The sequence below is a fragment of the Tursiops truncatus genome, chromosome 3, assembly GCF_011762595.2.
Source record: "Tursiops truncatus isolate mTurTru1 chromosome 3, mTurTru1.mat.Y, whole genome shotgun sequence".
In the NCBI taxonomy this organism is placed as follows: Eukaryota; Metazoa; Chordata; class Mammalia; order Artiodactyla; family Delphinidae; genus Tursiops; species Tursiops truncatus.
In genome coordinates, this window is record NC_047036.1 from 33,561,800 (window position 1) to 33,589,464 (window position 27,665).

The window sequence follows — 27,665 nt, forward strand, 5'->3', positions numbered from 1 at the left end:
TTTTTGTGACTTTCTGTTTGAATTTAAAAAAAAGTTAAAAAAAAAAGTAACTTACTGGTGTCCTAAGAACTAGTGAGGAGTGACAAAACTGACAGATCAAAGCACCCTTCCCCCACTTCTGACTTTAACTCCTCCACCTTATTTTGTAAGCACCTATTTTTCTGATCAGATATTATCCTGTTTGAAATGCCTAGAAGAGATTATATTTTCCTTACTGAACCCCAAGTATATTATTATAATACTTAGCTAAGAGTGAATTCCCCTCTATTTTAGTTACAGTATACACATTTACTTTAATAAAAAATATTGTATTCAGAATTTCATTAAAGCAACTTTGTAGATGTATGGAATAAAAAAAAAGTAATATAATGTTCACTGCTACAATTTCAAAACAAATAAAGAAACAAAAGCAAAAAAGTGAAAGCCCTTCCTCCTACCAATCTTACTTCCCTAAAGCAGCCGGGTTAGTATGTGTTCTTAAATATCAAAATAAAATAAATGAGTCTATACACTATTTTTAACATAAAAACAGGATTACATTGTACATACTGTTCTGCAAAATTTTCTTTCACTTATATCACTGATACTATTAGATCTGATAATCAAGTTGCTTTATCACCTGATATCTTTGATTGTGGCTCTCTTCATGGGATCCACCTGCAGCATATGTTTCAAAAGGCTAATCACAGAAGGGTTTAAATACTGAGGGGTATAAAAGATCCCATCACATATCTTCTTAAAAAGAGTTGGCACGTGATCATCATCGAATGGAAGTGTTCCACATAATAAAGCATAGAGAATAACCCCACTGCTCCATATATCTACCTCTGGACCAGCATACAATCTGTAACAGGAAATATCAATTGGATTAAACAATCATTAGTAACTTAAAGAGTAAATCAATTAATCATTTTAAATATAGATACTTCATAAAGAATTATTAGTCAGAATATGGTTTCTATAAGTCACTGCTGTGTACTACACATACAGATTCTATACTAATTCTATCAGTATTATCTTTGAAAACAAAAATTAAGAATTTTTTTAAGTTACAAACTATAGCTAAAATTCTGTCCATACTACCTCACAAGGGTCCTCATGATATCCAATCAATAGGGCCAAACTTTGAACAAACATATCATTACTGAATTTAAAACCATTGTTTTTTGGTTACAGAGGAGAGATTAAGTGATCTTTCATCAAGTGAGAATGTTCTGACTCTAAAGCCACTCTCCGAAATAACCCTCATACCTCATACCAAGGTAAAAGGGGCCTGAGGCTGTAGAATGAAGCCCAGCTAACTAATTCGCAGAAGATTTGAAACTCTTATTTGCAATACACTGTAACCCACTGACTTAACTAGCTACTGACTAATTAGATAACCCATTCAAAGTCTGGCTTCAGGGAAGGATTTCTTTAAATTGGTCAAATAAATTATTGAACTGATCAATATATACTATTTTGAAAGTAAAAGTTTCCATACATCTAGACCTCACAGAAGGACCTTATCCAAACTGGGAAAATTAGACTTCAGTAATGGCCCATTACATATATGCACAATTACATTTCTTTTTGTTTATTTAATTAACACTGCCCCCAGTATCCAGATCCTAAATTGTTTTCTTCCCCAAATAGACAACCCACATGAAATAATAATTTAAACATTAAGTTAGTATAAAAAGGTAATGATGAACCTTGATAAATCTAAAATTAGATATTTCTGCCTTACTCATAACCATGCCTTAACACAAATATAATTTCTCTGAGCAGTCTAGGCAAGCAAGCTTATGAAAATAGAAAGAAAATACTACTCTATTTCTGCATTCTAAATTAATCAGGATGTAAGACATTCAAACAAAGAAACATGGTTTGAATGAAAAGTTATTAAAAGTTAATTATAAAAACTAGTAAACAAACTTTAGCTTCTTTGTTTTCACTTTCAGTAGTATAGTGAAGAACAGTTACTCTTCAAAAAATTAAATTTTCCTGTCATCTAAACTATCCGAAAAGCTGCCCTATACTAAGATCCTCATGTTCTCAATGCTGGTGGTTAGTAAATTGAGAGATTAGAATTCTTAAAATATTTCAGTCTCTAGAAGATTTAAAGAATGAAAATTAAATAAAATCTGAGGACTTTATCAATACTTCAGTCCAATTCCCCAAGGCACGTTATCATAAAAGCTAAAGCTAATTTGAAAAATTAAAGCTACCCATTACACTTTTAATTCTTCATCTAAGCAAATAGTACACTATTTCTTACTACTAGATATTTCTGTATTATTCAAGTTTTTAATGTCTCACCTTTAAAACTTGCTAGTTTTAAACCTTCAGTTTCTTCCACCAGGGGAAAAAACGAGTACTCTCATCTAACTAATATAATTTTGACTTGCAAACCAACATCCTCCTCAATAAATGGAGTCCTTAATCCTTATTCACTTATAATGTTTTATTCTTAAAATAGAATACCTTCTGGATAAGAAAAAAATAAGCTTTAAATTCCTTTCAATAGAATTGAATATTACACTATAGACTAACAAAGTCTAGGAAAAGAAGACAATTACAAATATATTGGGCGGGGAGGAGGTGGCAAACACTACCTTCCTGAAATTACTTCTGGTGCAGCATAGTTGGGTGAGCCACAACTTGTTCTTAAAAATTCACCATCTGACATCATGTTTGAAAGACCTGAAAATGCACAAAATCCACTGCTCAAGATTTCCCAAGAACAAAAATAAAAACAAAACTCCATTAAACAATAAAATTGAGTTTGCATTAAAGTGATAAATCATCATTTTGTTCTTTGCTTCAACAGAATCCTGTAGTCTTTACTGTTCCCAAATATTTTGCCTTTATGCCATAAAATCTGCAATCTGTTTCAACATATAAAGTTAGTGCATTGTTGGAGTTTCATGAGTACATATTAAGTTATTGGTTATTTTGTTTAATAGAATAAACTGGGCATGTTTAAGTTTTATTAATATAGAAATTACTAGAAAAAAATGTAGAACCGAATTAAAAGTTTCTATTAACCTCCATTCTGATTCTTTAAAAAAAAATTATAGGGCCTCCCTGGTGGCGCAGTGGTTGAGAGTCCGCCTGCCGATGCAGGGGACACGGGTTCGTGCCCCGGTCTGGGAAGATCCCACATGCCGCGGAGCGGCTAGGCCCATGAGCATGGCCGCTGAGCCTGCGCGTCCGGAGCCTGTGCTCCGCAACGGGAGAGGCCACAACAGTGAGAGGCCCGCGTACCGCAAAAAAATATATATAAATAAAAATAAAATAAATAATAATAATTTTTAATATCTAAGTTCCTTCATAGTTCTACTACAAAAAGAAAACTCGGGAACTCCCCGGTGGTCCAGTTGTTAGGACTCGGTGCTTTCACTGCTGTGGCCCGGGTTCAATCCCTGGTGGGGGAACCAAGATCCCGCAAGCTGCGCAGTGTGGCCAAAAAAAAAAAAAAAAAGAAAACTCTGCCTCCTCAAAAATACAATGTATAAAAAATAATGACAACTAAAGAATAAGAAAGTCAAATAATTTAGTCAGTTACAAAAAAACTCAGCAGCTCAGAGCTGTTGGGCACTATTTAGTGAATCTCTATAGATTAAAATATATAAACATATACAAAACTTAAGAAAATATAAGTATCTCCTCTGATTTGAAATGAAACTAAAAAAAGAGACTTGTAGATATTCATTTTTATCTCAGGTTTAATAATGTCAATGGCAATTTATATAAGAAATAAAGGAAAAATAAATTCATTAAATTTTCCTCAAGCTGAAACTATGTTTTTCTATTTAAAATATTTTACTTTCTTTTTTTAAAAATAATTTTGTTCATATGGTTTGCCTTCTGGCTTTCAAAGTCTGAATAACTCCAGCCCAGTCTCTTTCCTCTTGCTCCATACTTGATCAGAAGCACACACTGAAAACAGTGTGTTCTATTGATAACACTATTTAGCAAATAGTTAAATAATGGTCCTTCACAAATAATGGTCTCTTTTCAAGTGATGTCGCTAATGCTGCCAATTTAAATTGTTTGCCTATGTCATAAAAGTCAATTTTAAAGACATAAAGCTAAGAGAATTCCTTATTTTTACTTCTTTTTTTTTTTTTTTTTTTTAATAAGACTTACCATCTTAACCTTTTTTTTTTTTTTTTTTTTTTTTTTTTTGCGGTACGCGGGCCTCTCACTGTTGTGGCCTCTCCCATTGCGGAGCACAGGCTCCGGACGCGTAGGCTCAGCGGCCATGGCTCACGGGCCTAGCCGCTCCACGGCTTGTGGGATCTTCCCCGACCGGGGCACAAACCTGCGTCCCCTGCATCGGCAGGCGGACTCTCAACCACTGCGCCACCAGGGAAGCCCCTTTTACTTCTTTTTGTAGCTCATAGACAAATGGTGAGGATATGCTACTTTGGGATACTCAGTCTATTATATAAAAGCAAAAGTTATCTGAAGAATCCTACTGATGTTTGTTAAACATAATGAATATATGAAACTATAAAAATATCCTTACCAAAATCAGCAATCTTTGCATTCATGTGTGCATCAAGCAGGACATTTTCAGGTTTCAAATCTCTGTGGACCACCATATGCCTGTGACAATAATCCACACCAGAAAGGATTTGTTGGAACAGACGCCGACTTTCTTTTTCATCCAGCTAAGAAAAGTAGAGAGGCAACTTAAACGTGTGTCTTTCAAAAGAAATTATTCTACCTATAATTTTCCAACCTATAAAACTGTGAAGATGCAAGGAACCTTCCAAATGAACCTCACTCATGAGATACTTTTGAAACGGGGAGGAGATATAGGCAGCATAAAACGGAAATGCTAGGAGGGTCTTAGAACCCAAATCAGTAACTCAACTTCCTAATATTATCACTCTCTTGACTATACCCTAATAACTTGTTTCACCTAATCTCATGCACTATTTCAAATAATTTCAATTTCTAACTGAAAGTAGGCATGTTTTCTCCTGTAAATTACAAATATTTAATCCTTGATTCCTTTAACAAATATTTATTGAATACCTTCAATGTGCCATGCACGATTTTAGACACTCAAGATACAGCAATGAATTAAAAAACGGCCCTAATCTAGTTAACGAAAATAGACAATAGACATATAAATATCAATATAAGGAGTAAGAGTGTTTTGAAGAAAAACAAAGGAGGATAAGGGCACAAAGAGTTATGCTGGGGTGGGGAATACTGTTGTGGACTATATGAGAAAGCAACATTTAAGCAGTGTTAATGAATTAGCAAGCAACCATGTTATCATATCTCCTGAAATAAAAGATGTTTTAATTTTAACAAAAGAAAAACCTTAATTCATTTGTTTTATAAAATATAACAGCATTTACCTTTACTATGCTTACTGAAAAATTACATCTTATGCTGTAATTACATTTTAAAAAATATTCTTTAAAAACTTCTCTGTCCATTTATCTATATTTTATTATTTTATGATGTTTTTTCCATAAGTGAAAGCCATTACTTGGGTATGCCTGCTCCCAAGAAGTCATATTTAATAAATAAGCTATTAATTCTCTATGCAAAGGACTCTAATATGCAATTCTCTACCACAGGTCACAAATTAGCATTCTAAAACCAGGTTCCTACACCTTTAATGGTATGGATAATCTGGAATATGAACCAGTAATTTCTTTTGAAAGCAAAACTAAAACTATCAAAGCACTCAGAGATACCCTTCCTCTAGAGAAAGTAATAATGCATTAGCAATCTAATACCTTTATTTCTAGAATATAGGTTCATTTTTTAATACGACTTCATATCAAATACACTAAATGAAAAAAAGAATGTGTTCTAAATGTGAAAGAGAAGAAAATTTAATTGATTAAGCAAAATACAAGAGGTAAAATAACTAGATAGGCTACAAAAATGGAAATTATACTCTATTAATAATAAATAGAGTACAAAGGATCAAGGAGGGGAAGTCTACAAAGAAAGATTAGAAAAATCAAAGCATATTTCCATTTAAGCATGGCAGATGGAACCTTCTGTCTCCACTCCTTGAAACATCACTAAGATGACAGCATATAAAGACAAAAGAGCAAGAGAACAGACAGCAGTAATCAAGGAGTCACTAAGCTAGAGAGTAGATGAACAGTGATGAAGACTTGGCCAACCACAGAAAGCTGAAATCTAATAAGCCTTTAGGGGTGGAAATCAATGATAAACTCATCTGCACGCAGACTCCTGGAAGGGCTTAGATATTGGAAGTGTGGGGAATTTCTGAAGGTAGAAGTGAGAAGTGGACTGAAAACAGGACAACTGATGGAATAAAGAAGTTTTAAGCTCACCCTTACTGGGGAATAAGACCCACGATTTACTCTTTAGTAAGGCTGAACCAGCTCTGTTCTCAAGGACACCAGAGTAGGAATGAGGCACCAGAAGGAAAACATGGGGATAAAATGAAAGTCAACATACTAACCAGTAAGGCTTGCGGGCCTTTCCCCATTTAGCTCGCAGAGCACTGGTAGCTAAGCTAACACGCTCAAGGAAACTGGAAGGTTTCTTCTGGAGCAACTTTCTGATCCAAGGAAAAATATTTGTAATTGTTAACATTTGGTGTTTCCTAGTAAAACAAACAGGTCCGTACCTATTCAACCTATGGGAAGGCCCACCAATTAATAAGTTCCATCCTCATGAGCTTGGCATTTAGAATCTCACTCTCAAATATGAGTGGACAACCCAGAATCACCAGGTATCTGAGCAAGGGTCATGCACAAAAGACAAAGACCAATAAAATGAATAGAAAAAAAACAGGGAGCAGGGAGCAGAGAAGGTACAGAAGCAATCCAGGGAAGAGAAGAAGAAAAAAATTTTAAACTAATTGTCATCCTCAGACAGATACATTTATTATCTCAGTGGAACAACAACAACAAAAATAGGCTATTTAAAGAAAGACAACTGGCTTCCCTGGTGGTGCAGTGGTTGAGAGTCCGCCTGCCAATGCAGGGGACACGGGTTCGTGCCCCGGTCCGGGAAGATCCCACATGCCGCGGAGCGGCTGGGCCCGTGAGCCATGGCCGCTGAGCCTGCGCGTCCGGAGCCAGTGCTCCGCAACGGGAGAGGCCACAACAGTGAGAGGCCCGCGTACCACAAAAAAAAACAGCTGGAATTTTAATATGCAACAGATAAAATTGAGGAAAATCCCCACAATGTAAAGCAAAATGATTAAGACATGAAAAACAAAAGATAAGAAAGCAAGATGCCAATTCAATTTGTGTCTGTTTCCATTTTTCTAGGCAGAATATTTGTGCGGGATTGCGGGGGCACGGAGTGGGGAGTGAAAAGACAAGTGGAATACCTGAAATTGAAATGAACCATGTTAAGAAATGGTAAAATCAAAATTAATTTGGTTAATGATTTTGATGAAAGTAAGGATATGCTACATAGAACAAATGAGTGAATGATATAAAGAATGTCAGATTGGGAGGGAAAAAAATTGGCTTCTCAGTGCTTGACGTGGCTCTTCCACAAAGAGGTTTTTGTATACCACATACCCTGGGTGTAAGAAAAAGTATGCGCAGGGGGCAGTGTTCAGTTTTTGTATCTGTAACTTAAGACACTGTTCAAAATGTCTTCTAAAGTTCCTTCCAACTCTAAATTCTTTCAGTCTAATTCCCACCTCCTTCATGGAGCCTGTTCTTACTATTCCAGATACATCAGATTTCTGAAACCAAAAAATGAATGCAATTTAAATGTGACTAGGGTTGACTAGCAAGGCCTAGATCTTTAAGTATTTAATAATATATTTTTTAAGGATTACATACATAATTTAAGATGTATATTAAAAGTATTTGTATGCCCGAGAAGCAAAGTCTGAAGATCGTGAGTTCTGGAGTCTCAATCCAATTCTGTCATTAGTAAATTATGTGACCTTGAGCATATATATAAACTGTGAGTCTCAGACTTCCCTGGTGGTCCAGTGGTTAAGACTCTGCGCTTCCAATGCAGCAGGCACAGGTTCAATCCCTGGTCAGGGAACTAAGATCCCACGTGCCACAGAGTATGACCAAAATATAAAAAGTAAATAAATAAAAATAAATAAACTATGACGGACTTCCCTGGTGGAGCAGCGGTTAAGAATCCACCTGCCAATGCAGGGTACACGGGTCCAATCCCTGGTCCAGGAAGATCCCACATGCCACGGGGCAACTAAGCCCATGCACCACAACTACTGAGCCTGTGCTCTAGAGCCCACGAGCCACAACTACTGAGCCCACATGTCACAACTACAGAAGCCCCACGCACCTAGAACCCATGCTCTGCAACAAGAGGAGCCACCGCAATGAGAAGCCCACGTACCACAACGAAGGGTAGCCCCCGTTCGCTGCAACTAGAGAAAGCCCACGCGCAGCAATGAAGACCCAATGCAGCCAAAAGTAAATAAATAAATTAATTTAATTTTTTAAAAAATAAATAAATAAACTGTGACTCTTAGTTTCCATATCTGTGTAAGTAGGCTAAGGAGATAATCTTTAAGATGCTTCTTAGCTCTAAATAGTCTATGATTCTAGGCAAATACATGACTAAGGGAGCTGGTTATTAAACAGACCTCTTAACAGAATTGCTTTCTGATATTCTGATGCTAGTAAGGGATCAGGGGAATTACAAAATATACACAGGATTAAATCAGAACTGCTTACCCTTCCGTTTTTACAGATATAATCAAATAGCTCTCCTCCTGAGACATATTCCATCACCATGAAAATATCAGATGGTGTACTGATGACCTGGTACCTGGTAAGAGAAAACATTATCTACCAGTATTAAAACATGTATATTCATTCATTCAATAAGTGTTTACTAAGCACCTATAATACACCAGGCACTGTGCTAGACGCTGGGAAAACTGCAGGGAACAAAACAAATTCTCTGCTCTCGTGGAGTTTATTTTCCAGAAGCCAAGAAACAGACACTGAATAAAAAACAGTATCTCAGGTGGTGGAACATGCTATGAAGAGAATCAAAGCAAAACTAAGGGAAATCTTTCATACGGGGTATTCAAGGAAGGCCTCTCTGATAAAGTAACATTTAAGCAGAGCCTAATGGAAATCAGGGAACAAACTATGCCATTATCTAGGAAGAAGGTGAACCAGGCAGAGGAACAGCAAGTGCAAAGGCCCCCGGGGGAAACCTGCCTGGCGCATTTGAGCAATGGTAGGAAGGCTAGAGCAGAGTGAGCTGGGAGAGAGAAACAGGATGTGGGGTCAAAGAGGTAACTGGACAGCAGAGGACACAGAACCTTAAAAGTCATGATGAGGCTTTGGCTTTTACTCTATAGGAGAAAGAAAGCTATTGAAGGTTTTAAGCAAAGCAGTCACATGATCTGGCCAAGTAAAAGGGTAACTTTAATTGATGGCAGCAATGTGAAGAACTGACTGGGCAGTAGGGTGGAAGCAGGTGGCTACTGCAGTAGTCCATGAGAAAGGTGAAGGGGGCCCACACTGGGTTGATGATAATGAAGGAACTAGAATGAGATCTTAGTTTTTGAAGGAAGGGATGGAATGGAGGTTGGGAAGTGAGAGAAATAGGAAAGTTAAGGATAGTTCCTAAGTTTCTGCCCTGAGGAACTGATATTAACTGAGATGGTGAAAAGACCAGGAAGACCAGGCACCGGAGGGTAATAAAGGGTTCAGTTTGGGCCAGATCGAGTTTCACATGCCTCATGGTCACCCAAATGGAGATGTAAAATAGGCAGTGTGCATATTCAGGAAACAGGTTTCAAAGCAGGAGATGTATATTAAGGGCTGTCAGCATAAGGATGGTATTTAAAACCATGGCACCTCAACACATGAGAAGAGGTGAGAGTGAAACAAATTTTGAGTCACCAGTTCAATACAAAAGCCTAAATGGTTTTAATTTATAGCCTGCATAATAAAGCTGAGTAGTAAATAACTTAACTGTAGATCCTACAATTGTCAGCTGTAAAACAATGGTAATATTACTGCCTTTTGAAATTCGGATTCCTGAAATTCTATTATTTGGATTTGGATTCCTGAAGATCTATGATTTGTTACTTGTTTTATCAGATATAAGCAGCGTGGGGGAGTGGAGACCCTACTTTATGGTCTCTAGTGAGGCGAGCTGATATCATGTGGAAATTTGGAGGGCAGGAGTTTTTACTAGCAAATCATTGTGGGTTCTACAGCAATATGGGCACTGAAAGTTATCTATCAGAACGGCATCAGTCCCGAAAATGAGAAAGATAACATCTGATCATCACAAGGGCAAAATGTGAACTTAGGCTTAAGGGACCATGAATGGGGTTAGATAAATACATGAACAGGAAGAAATCTGAAAACCCTCAGGAACAGACCAAAGCAATGTCACTCATCTTTCTCACTTGTCAGATTAAGAAGGTTAACAAAAATGATGAAAAAATGATATGACTATATTTAATACAATCAGATCTTACAGTTTAATTATATGAGGATGCCTGAAAAGCTTGAGGTTCTGAATTTCTCTGCGGATTTTTCCTACTACATCAAGGCTTCGAATCTTCTGTCGATTGAGTATCTTCACAGCAACTTTATGCCCAGTCAATTCATGTTTGCCAACTGTAGGAGAAATAATTTTAATAAATTAGCGCCAGGTTTGATTAATAACATATTTAGAACTATTCTAAGAGTAGTAATCTTAGCATTCTCCAAATGTACTTGCGCAGTTCCAAGTTCTTTTTTTCTTTTTTAATTTTTAACTGGTGTATACCTGCTTTACAATCTTGTGCTAGTTTCTGCTGTACATTAAAGTGAATCAGCTATAGGTATACATATATCCCCTGTTTTTGCATTTCCTTCCCATTTAGGTTACCACAGAACATTGAGTACTATTCCCTGTGCTATACAGTAGGTTCTCATCAGTTATCTATTTTATACATAGTAGTGAATATATGTCAAGTTCCTTTCAATTCTGCCTGATTTACCCCTGAACGTTTAGATGTTTAAAGCTGGAAGGCTAAGGGAGAAAGAAAGAAACTTCTTTTTGCTCTCTACCTTTTTATTTATTTATTTATTTATTTATTTATTTATTTATTTATTTATTTATTTATTTATTTTTGGCTGTGCAGGGTCTTTGTAGCTGCGTGTGGACTTTTCTCCAGTTGCAGCTTTGCGGTGTGCGGGCTTCTCATTGCCGTGGCTTCTCTTGTTGCGGAGCACGGGCTCTAGGCACGCGGGCTTCAGTAGTTGTGGCTCATGGGCTCTAGAGCGCAGGCTCAGTAGCTGGGGCACATGGGCTTAGTTGCTCTGCAGCATGTGGGATCTTCCCGGACCAGGGCTCGAACCCGTGTCCCCTGCGTTGGCAGGCAGGTTCTTAACCACTGCACCACACGGGAAGCCCTCTCCACCTTTTTGTACTTTTAAATTCTCTTAATTTACTTTTCATTTTTTAAACTATCATACATACAAATTGAATTTGTTTCTTTTGTTGTGCAGTTCTATGGATTTTAAGGCATGTAGAAATTGGTGTAATCACCATTATAATCAGATACAGAACAGTTGCATCATACCAAAAACCACCCTCATGTTAGACACACTTTCTCTATAATCTCTTGAACCTTTAAAATTTAGGTTCATGAGCATGTAATTTCTGTTTTGAAAAATAAGAAAAAAATTTTAAGTGATTACCTTTCAATTTTGAATGCTATACCCAGATAATAAATGGTTATAATAGAATTTAGACATTTTTTAACAGAGACAAAGTGTCCAAAAATTTAGCTTCTAAACACGCTTTCTTAAGGACCTAGTGAAGAATTAATATTCCATCAAAATCAGGAAAGAAACCAAGATGGTAAGAGGGCAGACAGCAGAAGCAAGAACCACAATTCTCCAGCCTATGGAAGGAAAACCACATTCACAGAAAGACAGACAAAATGAAAAGGCAGAGGGCTTTGTACAAGATGAAAGAACAAGATAAAACCCCAGAAAAACAATAAAGTGGAGATAGACAACTTTCCAGAAAAAGAATTCAGAATAATGATAGTGAAGATGATCCAGGACCTCGGAAAAAGAATGGAGGCAAAGATCGAGAAGATGCAAGAAATGTTTAACAAAGACGTAGAAGAATTAAAGAACAAACACCTAGAAGAATTAAAGAACAAACAAAAAGAGATGAACAATACAATAACTGAAATGAAAAATACACTAGAAGGAATCAATAGCAGAATAACTGAGGCAGAAGAACTGATAAATGACCTGGAGGACAGAATGGTGGAATTCACTGCCGAGGAACAGAATACAGAAAAAAGAATGAAAAGAAATGAAGACAGCCTAAAAGACCTCTGGGACAACATTAAATACAACAACATTCACATTATAGGGGTCCCAGAAGGAGAAGAAACAGAGAAAGGACCCGAGAAAGTATTTGAAGAAATTACAGTCGAAAACTTCCCTAAGATAGAAAAGGAAATAGCCACCCAAGTCCAGGAAGCACAGAGAGTCCCAGGTAGGATAAACTGAAGGAGAAACACACCGAGACAAACAGTAATCAAATTGACAAAAAATAAAGACAAAGAAAAATTACTGAAAGCAACAAGGGAAAAATGACAAATAACATACAAGGGAACTCGCATAAGGTCAACAGCTGATTTCTCAGCAGAAACTCTACAAGCCAGAAGCGAGTAGCATGATATATTTAAACTGATGAAAGGGAAGAACCTACAAGCAACATTATTCTACCCCGCAAGGATCTCATTCAGATTCGACAGAAATCAAAAGCTTTACAGACAAGCAAAAGCTAAGAGAATTTAGCACCACCAAACCAGCTCTACAACATATGCTAAAGGAACTTCTCTAAGTGAGAAACATAAGAGAAGAAAAGGACCTACAAAAACAAACCCATAACAATTAAGAAAATGGTAATGAGAGCATACATATCGATAATTACCTTAAACGTGAACGGAATAAATGCTCCAACCAAAAGACACAGGCTCACTGAATGGATACAAAAATAAAACCCATGGCTTCCCTGGTGACGCAGTGATTAAGAATCCGCCTGGCAATGCAGGGGACACGGGTTCGAGCCCTAGTCCAGGAAGATCCCACATGCCACACAGCAATTAAGCCCATGCACCACAACTACTGAGCCTGCGCTCTAGAGCCCGAGTGTCACAACTACGGAAGCCCGTGTGCCTAGAGCCCGTGCTCTGCAACAAGAGAAGCTACCGCAATGAGAAAACTATGCACAGCAAAGAAGAGTAGCCCCTGTGCGCCACAACTAGAGAAAGCCTGCGCGCAGCAACAAAGACCCAGTGCAGCCAAAAATAAATAAATAAAATAAATAAATTTTAAAAACAAAAAAACAAGACCCATATATATGCTGTCTACAAGAGACCCACTTCAAACCTAGGGACACATAGAGACTGAAAGTGAGGGGATGGAAAAACATACTCCATGCAAATGAAAATCAGAAGAAAGCTGGAGTAGCAATACTCACATGAGATAAAATAGACTTTAAAATAAAGAATGTTAAAAAAAAAAAAAAAGAATGTTACAAGAGACAAGGAACGACACTACATAATGATCAAGGGATCAATCCAAGAAGAAGATATAACAATTATACATATATAGGCACCCAACACAGGAATATCTCAATACATGAAGCAACTGCTAACAGCTATAAAACAGGAAATTGACAGTAACACAGTAATAGTAGGGGATTTGAACACCTCACTTACACCAATGGACAGATCATCCAGACAGTAAATTAATAAGGAAACACAAGCTTTAAATGACACAACAGACCAGATAGATTTAATTGATATTTATAGGACATTCCATCGAAAAACAGCAGATTACACTTTCTTCTCAAGTGCACACAGAACATTCTCCAGGATAGATCACATCTTGGGTCAGAAATCAAGCCTTGGTAAATTTAAGAAAATTGAAATCATATCAAGCTTCTTTTCTGACCACAACACTATGAGATTATAAATCAATTACAGGGAAAAAACGTAAAAAACACAAACACATGGAGGCTAAACAATACGTTACCAAATAACCAAGAAATCACTGAAGAAATCAAAGAGGAAATCAGAAAATACCTAGAGACAAATTGCAACGAAAACACGATGATCCAAAACCTATGGGATGAAGCAAAAGCAGTTCTAAGAGGGAAGTTTATACCAATACAAGCCTACCTCAAGAAACTAGAAAAATCTCAAAAAAACCATCTAACCTTACACCTTAAGGAACTAAAGAAAGAAGAACAAACAAAACCCAAAGTTAGTAGAAGGGAAAAAATCAAAAAGATCAGAGCAGAAATAAGTGAAACAGAAACAAGGAAAACAATAGCAATCAATAAAATTAAAAGCTGGTTCTTTGAGAAGATAAACAAAATTGATAAACCTTTACCCAGACTCATCAAGAAAATGAGGGAGAGGACTCAAATCAATAAAATTAGAAATGAAAAAGGAGAAGTTACAACAGACACTGCAGAAATACAAAGCATCACAAGAGACTACTACAAGCAACTCTGTGCCAATAAAAATAGAAAACCTGGATGAAATGGACAAATTCTTAGAAAGGTATAACCTTCCAATACTGAACCAGGGAGAAATAGAAAATACAAACAGACCAATCACAAGTAATGAAATTGAAGCTGTGGTTAAAAATATTCCAACAAACAAAAGTCCAGGACCAGATGGCTTCACAGGTGAATTCTATCAAACATTTAGAAAAGGAAGAGCTAACACCCATCCTTCTCAATCTCTTCCAAAAATTTGCAGAGGAAGGAACACTCCCAAAGTCCTTCTATGAGGCCACCATCACCATGATACCAAAAGCAGACAAAGATACTACAAAAAGAGAAAATTACAGACCAATATCACTGATGAACATAGATGCAAAAATCCTCAAAAAAATACTAGCAAACAGAATCCAACAGTACATTAAAAGGATCATACACCATGATCAAGTGGGATTTATCCCAGGGATGCAAAGATTTTTCAATATATGCAAATCAATCAAAGTGATACACCATATTAACAAATTGAAGGAGAAAAACCATATGATCATCTCAATAGATGCAGAAAAAGATTTTGACAAAATTCAATACCATTTAGGATAAAAACTCTCCAGAAAGTGGGCATAGAGGGAACCTACCTCAACATAATAAAGGCCATATACAACAAACCCACAGCAAACATATTCTCAATGGTGAAAAACTGAAAGCATTCCCTCTAAGATCAGGAACAAGACAAGTATGTCCACTCTCACCACTATTATTCAACATAGTTTTGGAAGTCCTAGCCATGGCAATCAGAGAAGAAAAAGAAATAAAAGGAATACAAATTGGAAAAGAAGAAGTAAAACTGTCACTGTTTACAGATGACATGATACTATACATAAAGAATCCTAAAGGCTCTACCAGAAAACTACTAGAGCTAATATATGAATTTGGTAAAGTAGCAGGATACAAAATTAATGCACAGAAATCTCTTACATTCCTATACACTAACAATGAAAGATCAGAAAGAGAAATTAAGGAAACACTCCCATTCACCATTTCAACAAAAAGAATAAAATACCTAGGAATAAACCTACCTCAGGAGGTAAAAGACGTGTACTCAGAAAACTATAAGACACTGATGAAAGAAATCAAGGACAACACAATCAGATGGAGAGATATACCATGTTCTTGGACTGAAAGAATCAATATTGTGAAAATGACTATACTACCCAAAGCAGTCTACAGATTCAATGCAATCCTATCAAATTACCAGTGGCATTTTTCACAGAACTAGAACAAGAAATCTTAAAATTTGTATGGAGACACAAAAGACCCCAAATAGCCAAAGCAAGCTTGAGAAAGAAAAATGGAGCTGGAGCAATCAGACTCCCTGACTTCAGACTATACTACAAAGCTACAGTAATCAAGACAATATGGTACTGGCACAAAAACAGAAATATAGATCAATGGAACAGGATAGAAAGCCCAGAGATAAACCCATGCACCTATGGTCAACTAATCTATGACAAAGGAGGCAAGGATATACAATGGGGAAAAGACAGTCTCTTCAATAAGTGGTGCTGGGAAAACTGGACAGCTACATGTAAAAGAATGAAATTAGAACACTCCCTAACACCATACACAAAAATAAACTCAAAATGGATTAGCGACCTAAATGTAAGACCGGACACTATAAAACTACTGGAGGACAACATAGGAAAAACACTTTGCCATAAATCACAGCAAGATCTTCTTTGATCCACCTCCTAGAGTAATGGAAATAAAAACAAAAATAAACAAATGGGACCTAATGAAACTTAAAAGCTTTTGCAAAGCAAAGGAAACTACAGACGACGAAGAGACAACCCTCAGAATAGGAGAAAATAGTTGCAAACGAATCAACGGACAAAGGATTAATCTCCAAAATATATAAACAGCTCATGCAGCTCAATATTAAAAAAACAAATAACCCAATCAAAAAATGGGCAGAAGGGACTTCCCTGGTGGCACAGGGGTTAAGAATCCACCTGTCAATGCAGGGGACACAGGTTCGAGCCCTGGTCCAGGAGGATCCCACATGCCATGGAGCAACTAAGCCTGTGCGCCACAACTACTGAGCCTGCACTCTAGAGCCTGCAAGCCACAAATACCAAAGCCCGCATGCCACAACTACTGAGCCCACGTGCCATAACTACTGAGCCCACGTGCCACAACTACTGAAGCCCGCATGCCTAGAGCCCATGCTCCCCAACAAGGGAAGCCACCATAATAAGAAGCCCGCACACTGCAGTGAAGAGTAGCCCCCACTCAACACAGTTAGAGAAAGCTCGCACGCAGCAACAAAGACCCAACACAGCCATAAATAAATAAATAAATAGGCAGAAGACCTAAATAGACATTTCTCCAAAGAAGACATACAGATGGCCAAGCAGCACATGAAAAGCTGCTCAACATCACTAATGATTAGAGAAATGCAAATCAAAACTACAATGAGGTATCACCTCACACCATTTAGAATGGGCATCATCAGAATATCTATGAACAACAAATGCTGGAGAGGGTGTGGAGAAAAGGAAACCCTCTTGCACTGTTGGTGGGAATGTAAATTGATACAGCCACTATGGAGAACAGTATGGAGGTTCCTTAAAAAACTAAAAATAGAATTACCATATGACCCAGGCAATCCGACTACTGGGCATATACCCAGAGAAAACCATAATTCAAAAAGACACATGCACCCCAATGTTCATTGCAGCACTATTTACAACAGCCAGGTCATGGAAGCAACCTAAATGTCCATCGACAGATGAATGGATAAAGAAGATGTAGTACATATACACAATGGAATATTACTCAGCCATAAAAAGGAACGAAATTGGGTCATTTGTAGAGACGTGGATGGATCTAGAGACTGTCTTACACAGTGAAGTAAGTCAGAAAGAGAAAAACAAATATCATATATTAACGCATATATGTGGAACCTAGAAAAATGGTACAGATGAACTGTTTTGCAGGGCAGAAATTGAGACACAGATGTAGAGAACAAACTTATGGCTACCAAGGGGGGAAAGTAGTGGGGAGGGGGTGGTGTGATGAATTGCGAGATTGAGATTGACATGTACACACTAATATGTATAAAATGGATAACTAATAAGAACCTGCTGTATAAAAAATAAAATAAAAATTCAAAAAGAAAATTAAAAATAAAAAAATTTTTCTTTAAATAATAAATAAGTAAAAAGAAACCAAGATGGTATTCAGTAAGAAGGGATAAAATATAGGAGAAAAAGAAGAGAATCCCCAATAAGGTAATGAAGCAAAGTCATAGGTAACAGCTGTGTAGAAGGCTGGAAGGCAACAAATCCAGACAGAAATGTTGCAGAGGATCCAGGACGGTTATTTCTAGGGAGAAAAAAGAATAGACAGATAAATTATCTGACAGGTTTGAAAGTACGTAATGTTACATTGAGAAAGATCTTACAGAAGCATTTGAAGATGTGGAGAATTTAGCCTTAGGTTAGAAGAAAACTAAGCAAATGAAAAAGTGAGGTAAATTAATAACTCCAGGAATAATGAAAAGTTCTGTAAGTAAATATAGTCATAGTATTGGCTTAGCAGATAGTTTTTACACAGTCACAATTATGAAAACACCAAATATGGATTTTTTTAAAGTGTGACATAATTATATTAGGAGAATGAGGGTGTAGAGGAAAAGGTACAAAAGAACTAAAATCTTTGACCTGGAGGTTATTATGCTTAGTGAAGTAAGTCAGACAGACAGTCTCCTCAGCAAGTGGTGTTGGGAAAGCCAGACAGCTTCATGTAAATCAATGAAGTTCAAACACTCCCTCACACCATACACAAAAGTAAACTCTAAATGGCTTAAAGACTTAAATACAAGACATAATACCATAAAACTCCCTAGCAGAGAACATAGGCAAAATATTCTTTGACATAAATCATGGCAATATTTTCTTAGATCAGCCCAAGGCAAAAGAAATAAAAGCAAAAATAAACAAATGGGACCTAATCAAACGTATACACTTTTGAACAGCAAAGGAAATGAAAAGACAACCTAAGCACTGGGAGAAAATATCTTCAAATGATAAGACCAATAAGGGCTTAATTTCCAAACTATACAAACAGCTCTCTCAAAATCAAAAATATAAACAAGCCTATATGTGTATATATATATATATATATATATATATATATATATATATATATATATATATATACACACACACACACAAGCCAATCAAACAATGGCAGAAGACCTAAATAGAAATTTCTCCAAAGAAGACACAGATGGCCAATAGGCACATGAAAAGATGTTCAACATCTCTAATTATTAGAGAAATGCAATTCAAAACTGCAATGAGGTATCACCTCACACCGGTCAGAATGGCCATCATCAAAACATCTACAAATAATAAATGCAGGAGAGGGTGTGGAGAAAAGGGAACCCTCTTACACTGCTAGTGGGACTGTAGATCAGTGCAGCCACCATGGAAAACAGTAGGAGGGTCCTAAAACAACTAAAAATTGAACTACCATATGATCCAGCAATCCCACTCCTAGGCATATATCCAGAAAAGATGAAAACTCTAATTCAAAAAGATACATGCAGACTTCCCTGGTGGCACAGTGGTTAAGAATCCGCCTGCCAATGTAGGAGACACAGGTTCGAGCCCTGGTCCAGGAAGATCCCACGTGCCGCAGAGCAGCTAAGCCCGTGCGCCACAACTACTGAAGCCCACACGCCTAGAGCCCATGCTCGGCAACAACAGAAGCCACCGCAATGAGAAGCCTGCGCACCGCAATGAAGAGTAGCCCCCGCTCACTGCAACTAGAGAAAGCCCACACACAGCAACAAAGACCCAACGCAGCCAAAAATAAATAAATAAAATTTTTTCTAAAAAAAAAAAGCATAAGAGGAGAAAGGCAAGTTCCTCCTAAGATGACACTGTTCCCAAAAGGCCAGAAAAAATTTTAAAAAAGAAGAAGAAAAGATACATGCACCCCAACGTTCATAGCAGCACTATTTACAATAGCCAAGACATGGAAGCAAGCTAAGCGTCCATCAACAGATGAATGGATAAAGAAGATGTGACACACACACACACACACACACACACACACACACACACACACACACACACACACAGGAACATTACTCAGCCATAAAAAAGAATAAAATAATGCCATTTGCAGCAACATGGATGGACTTAGAGATTATCATATTGAATGAAGTCAGACAGAGAAAGACAAATATTATACGATATCACTTGTATGTGGAATCGAAAAATAATAAAAATGAACTTTTTTAAAAAACAGAAACAGATTCACAGACATAGAAAACAAACTTATGGTTACCCAAGGGGAAAGGATGGGAAGGGATAAATTAGGAGTATGGGATTAACAGATACCACTATATATAAAATAGATAAACAACAAGGATTTACTGTACAGCACAGGGAACTATACTCAATATCTTATAATAACTTACAATGGAAAAGAATCTGAAAAAGAATATATGTATATATATATATCCACAACACTTTGCTATATGCCTAAAACTAACACAGTATTGTAAATCAAGTATACTTCAATAAAATTTTTTAAAAAAATTTTAATAAAATAAAACTAGTGAATATAACAAAAAAGAAACAAACTCACAGATAAAGAGAACAAACCAGTGGTTACCAGTGAGGAGAGGGAATTGGGTAAGGGCAAGATAGGGATAGGGGATAAAGAGGTACAAACTACTATGCATAAAATAAATAAGCTACAAGGATATGTTACACAGCACAGAGAATATGACCAATATTTTATAATAACTATAAATGAAGTATAATCTATAAAAATTTTGAATCACTATGTTGTACACTGGAAACTAATATAATACTGTAAATCAACTATACCTCAATATAAAAATAAAATAACTTAAGAACGAACTAAAATCCTCATCAACCATAATAAGAATTTAACAAAAAGTCTGTCAACAAGAATTAAGATAACTTTTATGCATGCATTATCAATTAGAAATGTGGAAGTTTTAAAAAACAGGGCTTCCCTGGTGGAACAGTGGTTAAGAATCCACCTGCCAATGCAGGGGACACGGGTTCGAGACCTCATCCAGGAAGATCCCACATGCCGTGGAGCAACAAAGCCTGTGCACCACAACTACTAAGCCTGTGCTCTACCGCCCGTGAGCCACAACTACTGAGCCCACGTGCTACAACTACTGAAGCCTGCGTGCCTAGAGCCCGTGCTCTGCAACAAGAGAAGCCACCACACTGCAATGAAGAGTAGGCCCTGCTCGCCTCAACTAGAGAAAGCCCGTGCGCAGCAATGGAGACCCAATGCAGCCAAAAATAAAATAAATTAAATAAATTAAAATAAAATAAAATAAATAAAAAATTAAAATTTTTTTTAAAAAGATAAATACAAGAAGAAACAGCTAAGAGTTGAAAGTAGGGGTAGGAAATTGTTTTATAAATAGACCTCTTAGCACTATTTGACATTTTAACGTATACATGTATTACTTTTCAAAAAAAAATTTTTTTTCAATTTTAAATAAGTGATTTAGAGTTTTAGTTTTTCAGGAAGAAAATGTTCTCTTCTAAATTAGAACATAGTTTGTAAGACCAATATCAAAGAGCTTTCCCTGGCAATCTTCAGAATTACCAGCTGAAAATCAAGGGTAATGATAACAAGAAATCCTTCATGAGCTGAATTGTGTCTCTCCCCAAATTCATATGTTGAAATCCTAATCCCTAGTACCTCAGAATGTGATAGTATTTGGAAATAAGGCCTGTAAAGAGATGACTAAGTTAAAATGAAACAGTTGGGGTAGGTCCTGATCCAACCTGACAAGTGTGCCTTTAGGAGGAAATAATGATACACAGAAAAACAGCAGAGGTACACACAGGAAACCATGTGAGGACAGTGAGAGAAGGCAGCCATCTGCATGCTAAGGAGAGAGGCCTCAGAAGAAACCAAACCTTAATCTCAGACTTTTAGCCTCTAGACTGTGAGAAAATAAATTTCTGTTGTCAAAGCCATTCAGTCTGCAATATTTTTGTTATGGCAGTGCTGGCAGACTAATATAATATTTTTTACTATTTCCAAATTGAAAACTCAGCATTGATATTTTAAACTCCTTGTATTTAAAACATTATTTTAAACAAAGAATTATTCTCATTATTCCAATCTCAATAGACTTTCCTGCTTGATCTGGGACTTAGGAAGGAGCCGAGCCTGACCATCCTTTAAAAACCCCCAAGGACTAGGAACCACTGCAGGTTTTTAATCACGGGAGGAATGAGATAATTATTTTTTCTAAAAGAAAAAAAAAAGACACATTGTTTGCTCCTCACTTAATATGTGCTCTTGACGATTTAACAATAAGAAGTTTAGAATTTTAGAACTAAAGAGAACCTTACAGATCATCGGGTCCAATGGTTTTCAACAATTTAACCATTTTTTCCCCACCAAGCTAACCAAGACAATGAGTGAAGGGATCTTCTGCCCCATGAAACCCCCTGCAGCTGAGAGGGGTGGACAGGGGATGGGGTGGTTCCTCATTATTTTGAATTTTTTAAGCATTTGCTACTTTGCTTAAATATTTTAGTTAACAATATTAAATTTAAAGTTAGGTTATACAGATATTTCACAATGGAAGAAAAAGTCTTTGTTAAATAAGACTCAAAGAAAAGTGTTTAAATCAGAGTCCTAACTCAGTCCCTTTCAAGAATGTAACTTACCACCTAAGTTCACCTTCCATTTTGTCCAGATCCTTTCCTTTTTTTTTTTCATAATTGAGATTTTACTGGTTGTTTTGAGGATCAGCACAGACATTTAAATTGTATACAATTCTTTTTTTTCTTGGCTGTGTTGGATCTTTGCTGCTGGGCACAGGCTTTCTCTAGTTGCGGCGAGCAGGGGCTACTCTTCTTTGCTGTGCGCAGGCTTCTCACTGCGGTGGCTTCTCTTGTTGCAGAGCATGGGGTCCAGGCACGTGGGCTTCAGTAGTTGTGGCACACGGACTCAGCAGTTGTGGCACACGGGCTCTAGAGCGCAGGCTCAGTAGTTGTGGTGCACAGGATTACTCGCTCCGAGGCACATGGTATCTTCCCGGACCAGGGCTTGAACCCGTGTCCCCTGCATTGGCAGGCAGATTCTTAACCACTGTGCCACCAGGGAAGTTCCTAAATTGTATACATTTCTTAACATACGTACCAAAAATCTAAAAAATCATGTAGTTGTGATTCTTTTCTGAACAGTTATTCCAGTGACTTTCCAGCTTAAAATTTGGAGGCAAATTTTCCTTGACAGGGTATCAAGTACCAATATCTTCAAATACTGATACGCTGTTACATCGTAAGTCCCACTAATTCACAATTTAATGTCATATACACTACATACTCAAATTGTCAATCGTCAGAGCACATTAACAAAGTTACGAGAAAAACTGGACTACCACAACCAAAGATGTTACAGAGTACACAAAATTCTGACCAGGAGAGCCAAGATCAGGGAGTGGTTTGCTTTAGGAAACAATTCAACCAAAAACAACATGGGAAAAGAAGTAATTTCAAGTGTTTAAGACATTAAATGCACAACTGACTCCAAACTGCCATTTAGTATGCTTTGTATTATAGGATATAAAAGCTACCCCTCATCTGTGGAATGTTAAGTTGACACCCAAGATAATCAAAGCCTTCCATATTCAATATCCCACTATTTTCTGGTTGTACCAAAAAACAACCAGCAAATGATTTCACCTCTTAAAAAAAAAGCATTTACACTTAAAAAATGGGATAAGGTGGGATTCCCTCCTTTTTAAAACTGTTTCTAGAGCTACTAAAACACTTGCATTTACAAAACAGTTGATAAGAATATTCCTCTGGATTGTACAAGCAGGGAGACAGGGACCACTGATAGGACCGGATGTGTGATATGAATCAGAGTTGCTTCTTTCTCTCCTGCTTCATCAGAGTCTGGGCTCTTCTCATTTTTAGTTTCTCTGTTTTCTGCAGGTAAGTCTTCTTTAGTCTCTTGGTTAGTCACTTCAGCCTGTTTTCCCTTTGCTCCTCTTTTCCCTTTTGTCTGCACTTTTTTGGCTGAAAATTTATCCTTTCCTGCTGCCTTTTTTGGCTTCGTTTATACTTTTGCGGGAGCCGGTTTAACTGACAACCGCACCGATCTCCTCTCGGGCTCCTCCTCGGCTGAGCTGACCTGCCTCTTGGGCATTGTGGCGGAGGGGCGGGCATGTGCCGGGTACCTGCGGGCCGCGGTACACCGAGAGGCCGAGAGGCCGAGGCCGAGAACCTTCGCGAAGCTGATGCTGGGACCCGCCCAGATCCTTTCTTAACTTTCACAATACTCCCACAATACAAATCTTCCCAGCACATGAGCAAATGTTCAACCGCAACACAGCCTAACCCAAAGGATTATCAGGGAATCATAAAGTAAAAGTGCCATTTTTTTTAAAACATCTTTATTGGAGTATAATGCTTTACAATGGTGTGTTAGCTTCTGCTGTATAACAAAGTGAATCAGCTATATGTATATATATACATATATCTCCATATCCCCTCCCTCTTGCGTCTCCCTCCCACCCTCCCTATTCCACCCCTCCAGGTGGTCACAAAGCACCAAGCTGATCTCCCTGTGCTATGCAGCTGCTTCCCACTATCTATCTGTTTTACATTTGGTAGTGTATATATGTCCATACCACTCTCTCACTTCGTTCCAGCTTACCCTCCCCCCTTCCCGTGTCCTCAAGTCCATTCTCTACGACTGCGTCTTTATTCCTGTCCTGCCCCTATGTTCTTCAGAACCATTTTTTTTCTTATATTCCATGTACATGTGTTAGCATACAGTATTTGTTTTTCTCTTTCTGATTTAATTCACTCTGTATGATAGACTCTAGGTCCACCCACCTCACTACAAATAACTCAGTTTCGTTTCTTTTTATGGCTGAGTAATATTCCATTATATACATATGCTACTTCTTCTTTATCCATTCATCTGTTTATGGACACTTAGGTTGCTTCCATATCCTGGCTACTGCAAATAGTGCTACAATGAACATTGTGGTACATGACTCTTTTTGAATTATGGTTTTCGCAGGGTATATGCCCAGTAGTGGGATTGCAGGGTGGTATGGTAGTTCTATTTTTAGTTTTTAAAGGAACCTCCATATTGTTCTCCATAGGGGCTGTATCAATTTACACTCCCAACAACAGTGCAAGAGGGTTCCCTTTTCTCCACACCCTCTCCAGCATTTACTGTTTGTAGATTTTCTCATGATGGCCATTCTGACTGGTGTGAGGTGATACAGTTTTGATTTGCATTTCTCTAATGATTAGTGACGTTGAGCATGCTTTCATGTGTTTGTTGGCAATCTGTGAAACACAAAAGACCCCAAATAGCCCAACCAATCTTGAGAAAGAAAAACGAAGCTGGAGGAATCATGCTCCCTGACTTCAGACTATACTACAAAGCTACAGTAATCAAGACAGTATGGTACTGGCACAAAAACACAAATATAGATCAATGGAACAGGATAGAAAGCCCAGATATAAACCCATGCACATATGGTCACCTTATCTTTGATAAAGGAGGAAAGAATATACAATGGAGAAAAGACAGCCTCTTCAATAAGTGGTGCTGGGAAAACTGGACAGCTACATGTAAAAGAATGAAATTAGAACACTCCCTAACACCATACACAAAAATCAACTCAAAATGGATTAAAGACCTAAATATTAAAAAAAAAAAAAAGAAAAGAAAAATCCTAAATATAAGACCAGACACTATAAAACTCTTAGAGGAAAACACAAGCAGAACACTCTATGACATAAATCACAGCAAGATCCTTTTTGACCCACCTCCTAGAGAAAGGGAAATAAAAACAAAAATAAACAAATGGGACCTAATGAAACTTGAAAGCTTTTGCACAGCAAAGGAAACCAGAAACAAGACGAAAAGACAACCCTTAGAATGGGAGAAAATATTTGCAGACGAAGCAACTGACAAAGGATTACTCTCCAACAAGTGCCATTTTTAAACTACTACAATGTAAAGGGAATCTCTAACTTTTCTTGTAAGTACCATTTATATAGTTCACCTAATCTCAAAACCATCCATGGCTGGCCAATAGGCACATGAAAAGATGCTCAACATTGCTAATCATCAGAGAAATACAAATCAAAACCACAATGAGATATCACATCACACCTGTCAGAATGGCTATCATCAAAAAGTCTACAAAAATGGGCTTCCCTGGTGGCGCAGTGGTTGAGAGTCCGCCTGCCGATGCAGGGGACACGGGTTCGTGCCCCAGTCCGGGAAGATCCCACGTGCCGCGGAGCGGCTGGGCCCGTGAGCCATGGCCGCTGAGCTTGCACGTCCGGAGCCTGTGCTCCCCAACGGGAGAGGCCACAACAGTGAAAGGCCCGCGTACCGCAAAAAAAAAAAAAAAAAAAAAAGTCTACAAATAACAAATGTTGGCAAGGATGTGGAGAAATGGGAACCCTTGTACACTGCTGGTGGGAATGCAAATTGGCGCAGCCACTATGGAAAATAGTATGGAGGTTCCTCAGAAAACTAAAAGTAGAACTACCATATGATCCAGCAATCCCACTCCTGGGGTATATATCTGAAGAAAACAAAAACACTAATTCAAAAAGATACATGCACCCCAATGTTCACAGCAGCACTATTTACAATAGCCAACACATGGAAGCAACCTAAGTGTCCGTAAACAGATGAATGAATAAATAAGATGTGGTATATATATATATATATCCATATATAACAATGGACTATTACTCAGCCATAAAAAGGAATGATATTTTGCCATTTACAACAACATGGATGCACCTGGAGGGTATTATTTTATGAAATAAGTCAGACAGAAAGACAAATACTGTATATCATCACTTATACATGGAATCTAAAAAATAAAACAAACTGGTGAATATAACAAAACCGAAACAGACTCACAGATATAGAGAACAAACTAGTGGTTACCAGTGGGGAGAGGGAAGTGGGGAGGGGCGAGACAGAGGTAGGGGAGGAAGAGGTACAAACTGTGTATCAATATGAAATAAATAATCTACAAGGATATATTGTACAGCACAGGGAATATAGCTAACATTTTATAATAACTTTAAATGGAGTATAAATCTATAAAAATTTTGAATCACTATGTTGTATACCTGAAATGAATATAATACTGTAAATCAACTATACCTCAATTAAGAAAAAAAGAACCATTCATAGCTAAGAAATTATAGAAGCTTTCTGAAAGATGGCACGGTAACATAATGCACTGGATATATTGCCATCAAAACATCATTAAAATATATATGAAACCAGTGAGGAAGAAAAACCTATAGTCACAGCTGAAATGAACTGTAGAAATCAAGCACATTCTAATTTCTGATAAGGTTTTCTACAGTCTCCAGTACCAATCAGATGTGATTAAGAGGAGTCAACTTGACTGTTAAACCCTAATTCAGGAAGTATCTTCTTTCTGAGACCTAATTTATTGATACTGAGTAAGTACTAATCTCATCTGTCCCAACTACCCACAAAAACTCCAAGCATGGCTTAGTAGGAACCTTTTCCCTTTAACTGCACAACTGAAACAGAACTGGGAAACAGCAACAATACCAGTTAATATTGGCAGAATCCATTTGGGTCTAAACTCCAATTCATCACCCAATTCATCAACTGGTTGATGAAACTCCAATTCATTGACCAGTCTCCTCTTATACCATACTCTGCTTATTTTCAACCCCAACTAACTTTAAGAAACAATTAGGGCTTACTGAAACTCTTGATGTACATTCTGTCATGAAATAAGGGCCTGGAATAGGAAATGCAAAGCATTCTCTCCAATTCATTCATTTGGCCTTATGTATGGAGCATCTGCTATACGCCAGTTAACGCTGCCAGGGAAAGTACCAATGGAAAGCAGCCTGGGTCCCTGGGACGTTCCTGGCCTCTGAAGAGGACCAAAGTAACTGTAAGGTAAGAAACACCAAAACGAGTCCCAAAGAATTAAACAAGCAAACAAAAAGAATGGACATTAATAACGCTCACTTGAGAAATATGTGAATGTTCTAGGAAAATTATTAACTATTTCATGATGATAAGAAAATAAAGAA

General features: G+C 37.4%; 1 protein-coding gene and 1 pseudogene across 5 annotated transcripts in view; both read right to left on the reverse strand.

Moving 5' to 3' along the window:
• Window positions 1-27,665, reverse strand: part of PRKAA1 (protein kinase AMP-activated catalytic subunit alpha 1) — a 46,833-nt gene that overhangs the window by 8,427 nt on the left and 10,741 nt on the right. For all 5 annotated transcript variants that reach the window (XM_019930096.3, XM_019930099.3, XM_019930100.3 and 2 more), the window contains 5 exons: window positions 10,448-10,589; window positions 8,676-8,769; window positions 4,517-4,661; window positions 2,598-2,685; window positions 620-844 (listed from right to left, as the gene is read on the reverse strand). In XM_019930096.3, the coding sequence (XP_019785655.1) occupies window positions 620-844; window positions 2,598-2,685; window positions 4,517-4,661; window positions 8,676-8,769; window positions 10,448-10,589 (694 nt within the window). The remainder of the gene's footprint in view (window positions 1-619; window positions 845-2,597; window positions 2,686-4,516; window positions 4,662-8,675; window positions 8,770-10,447; window positions 10,590-27,665) is intronic.
• LOC141278270 (non-histone chromosomal protein HMG-14 pseudogene) lies at window positions 18,722-24,061 on the reverse strand (annotated as a pseudogene).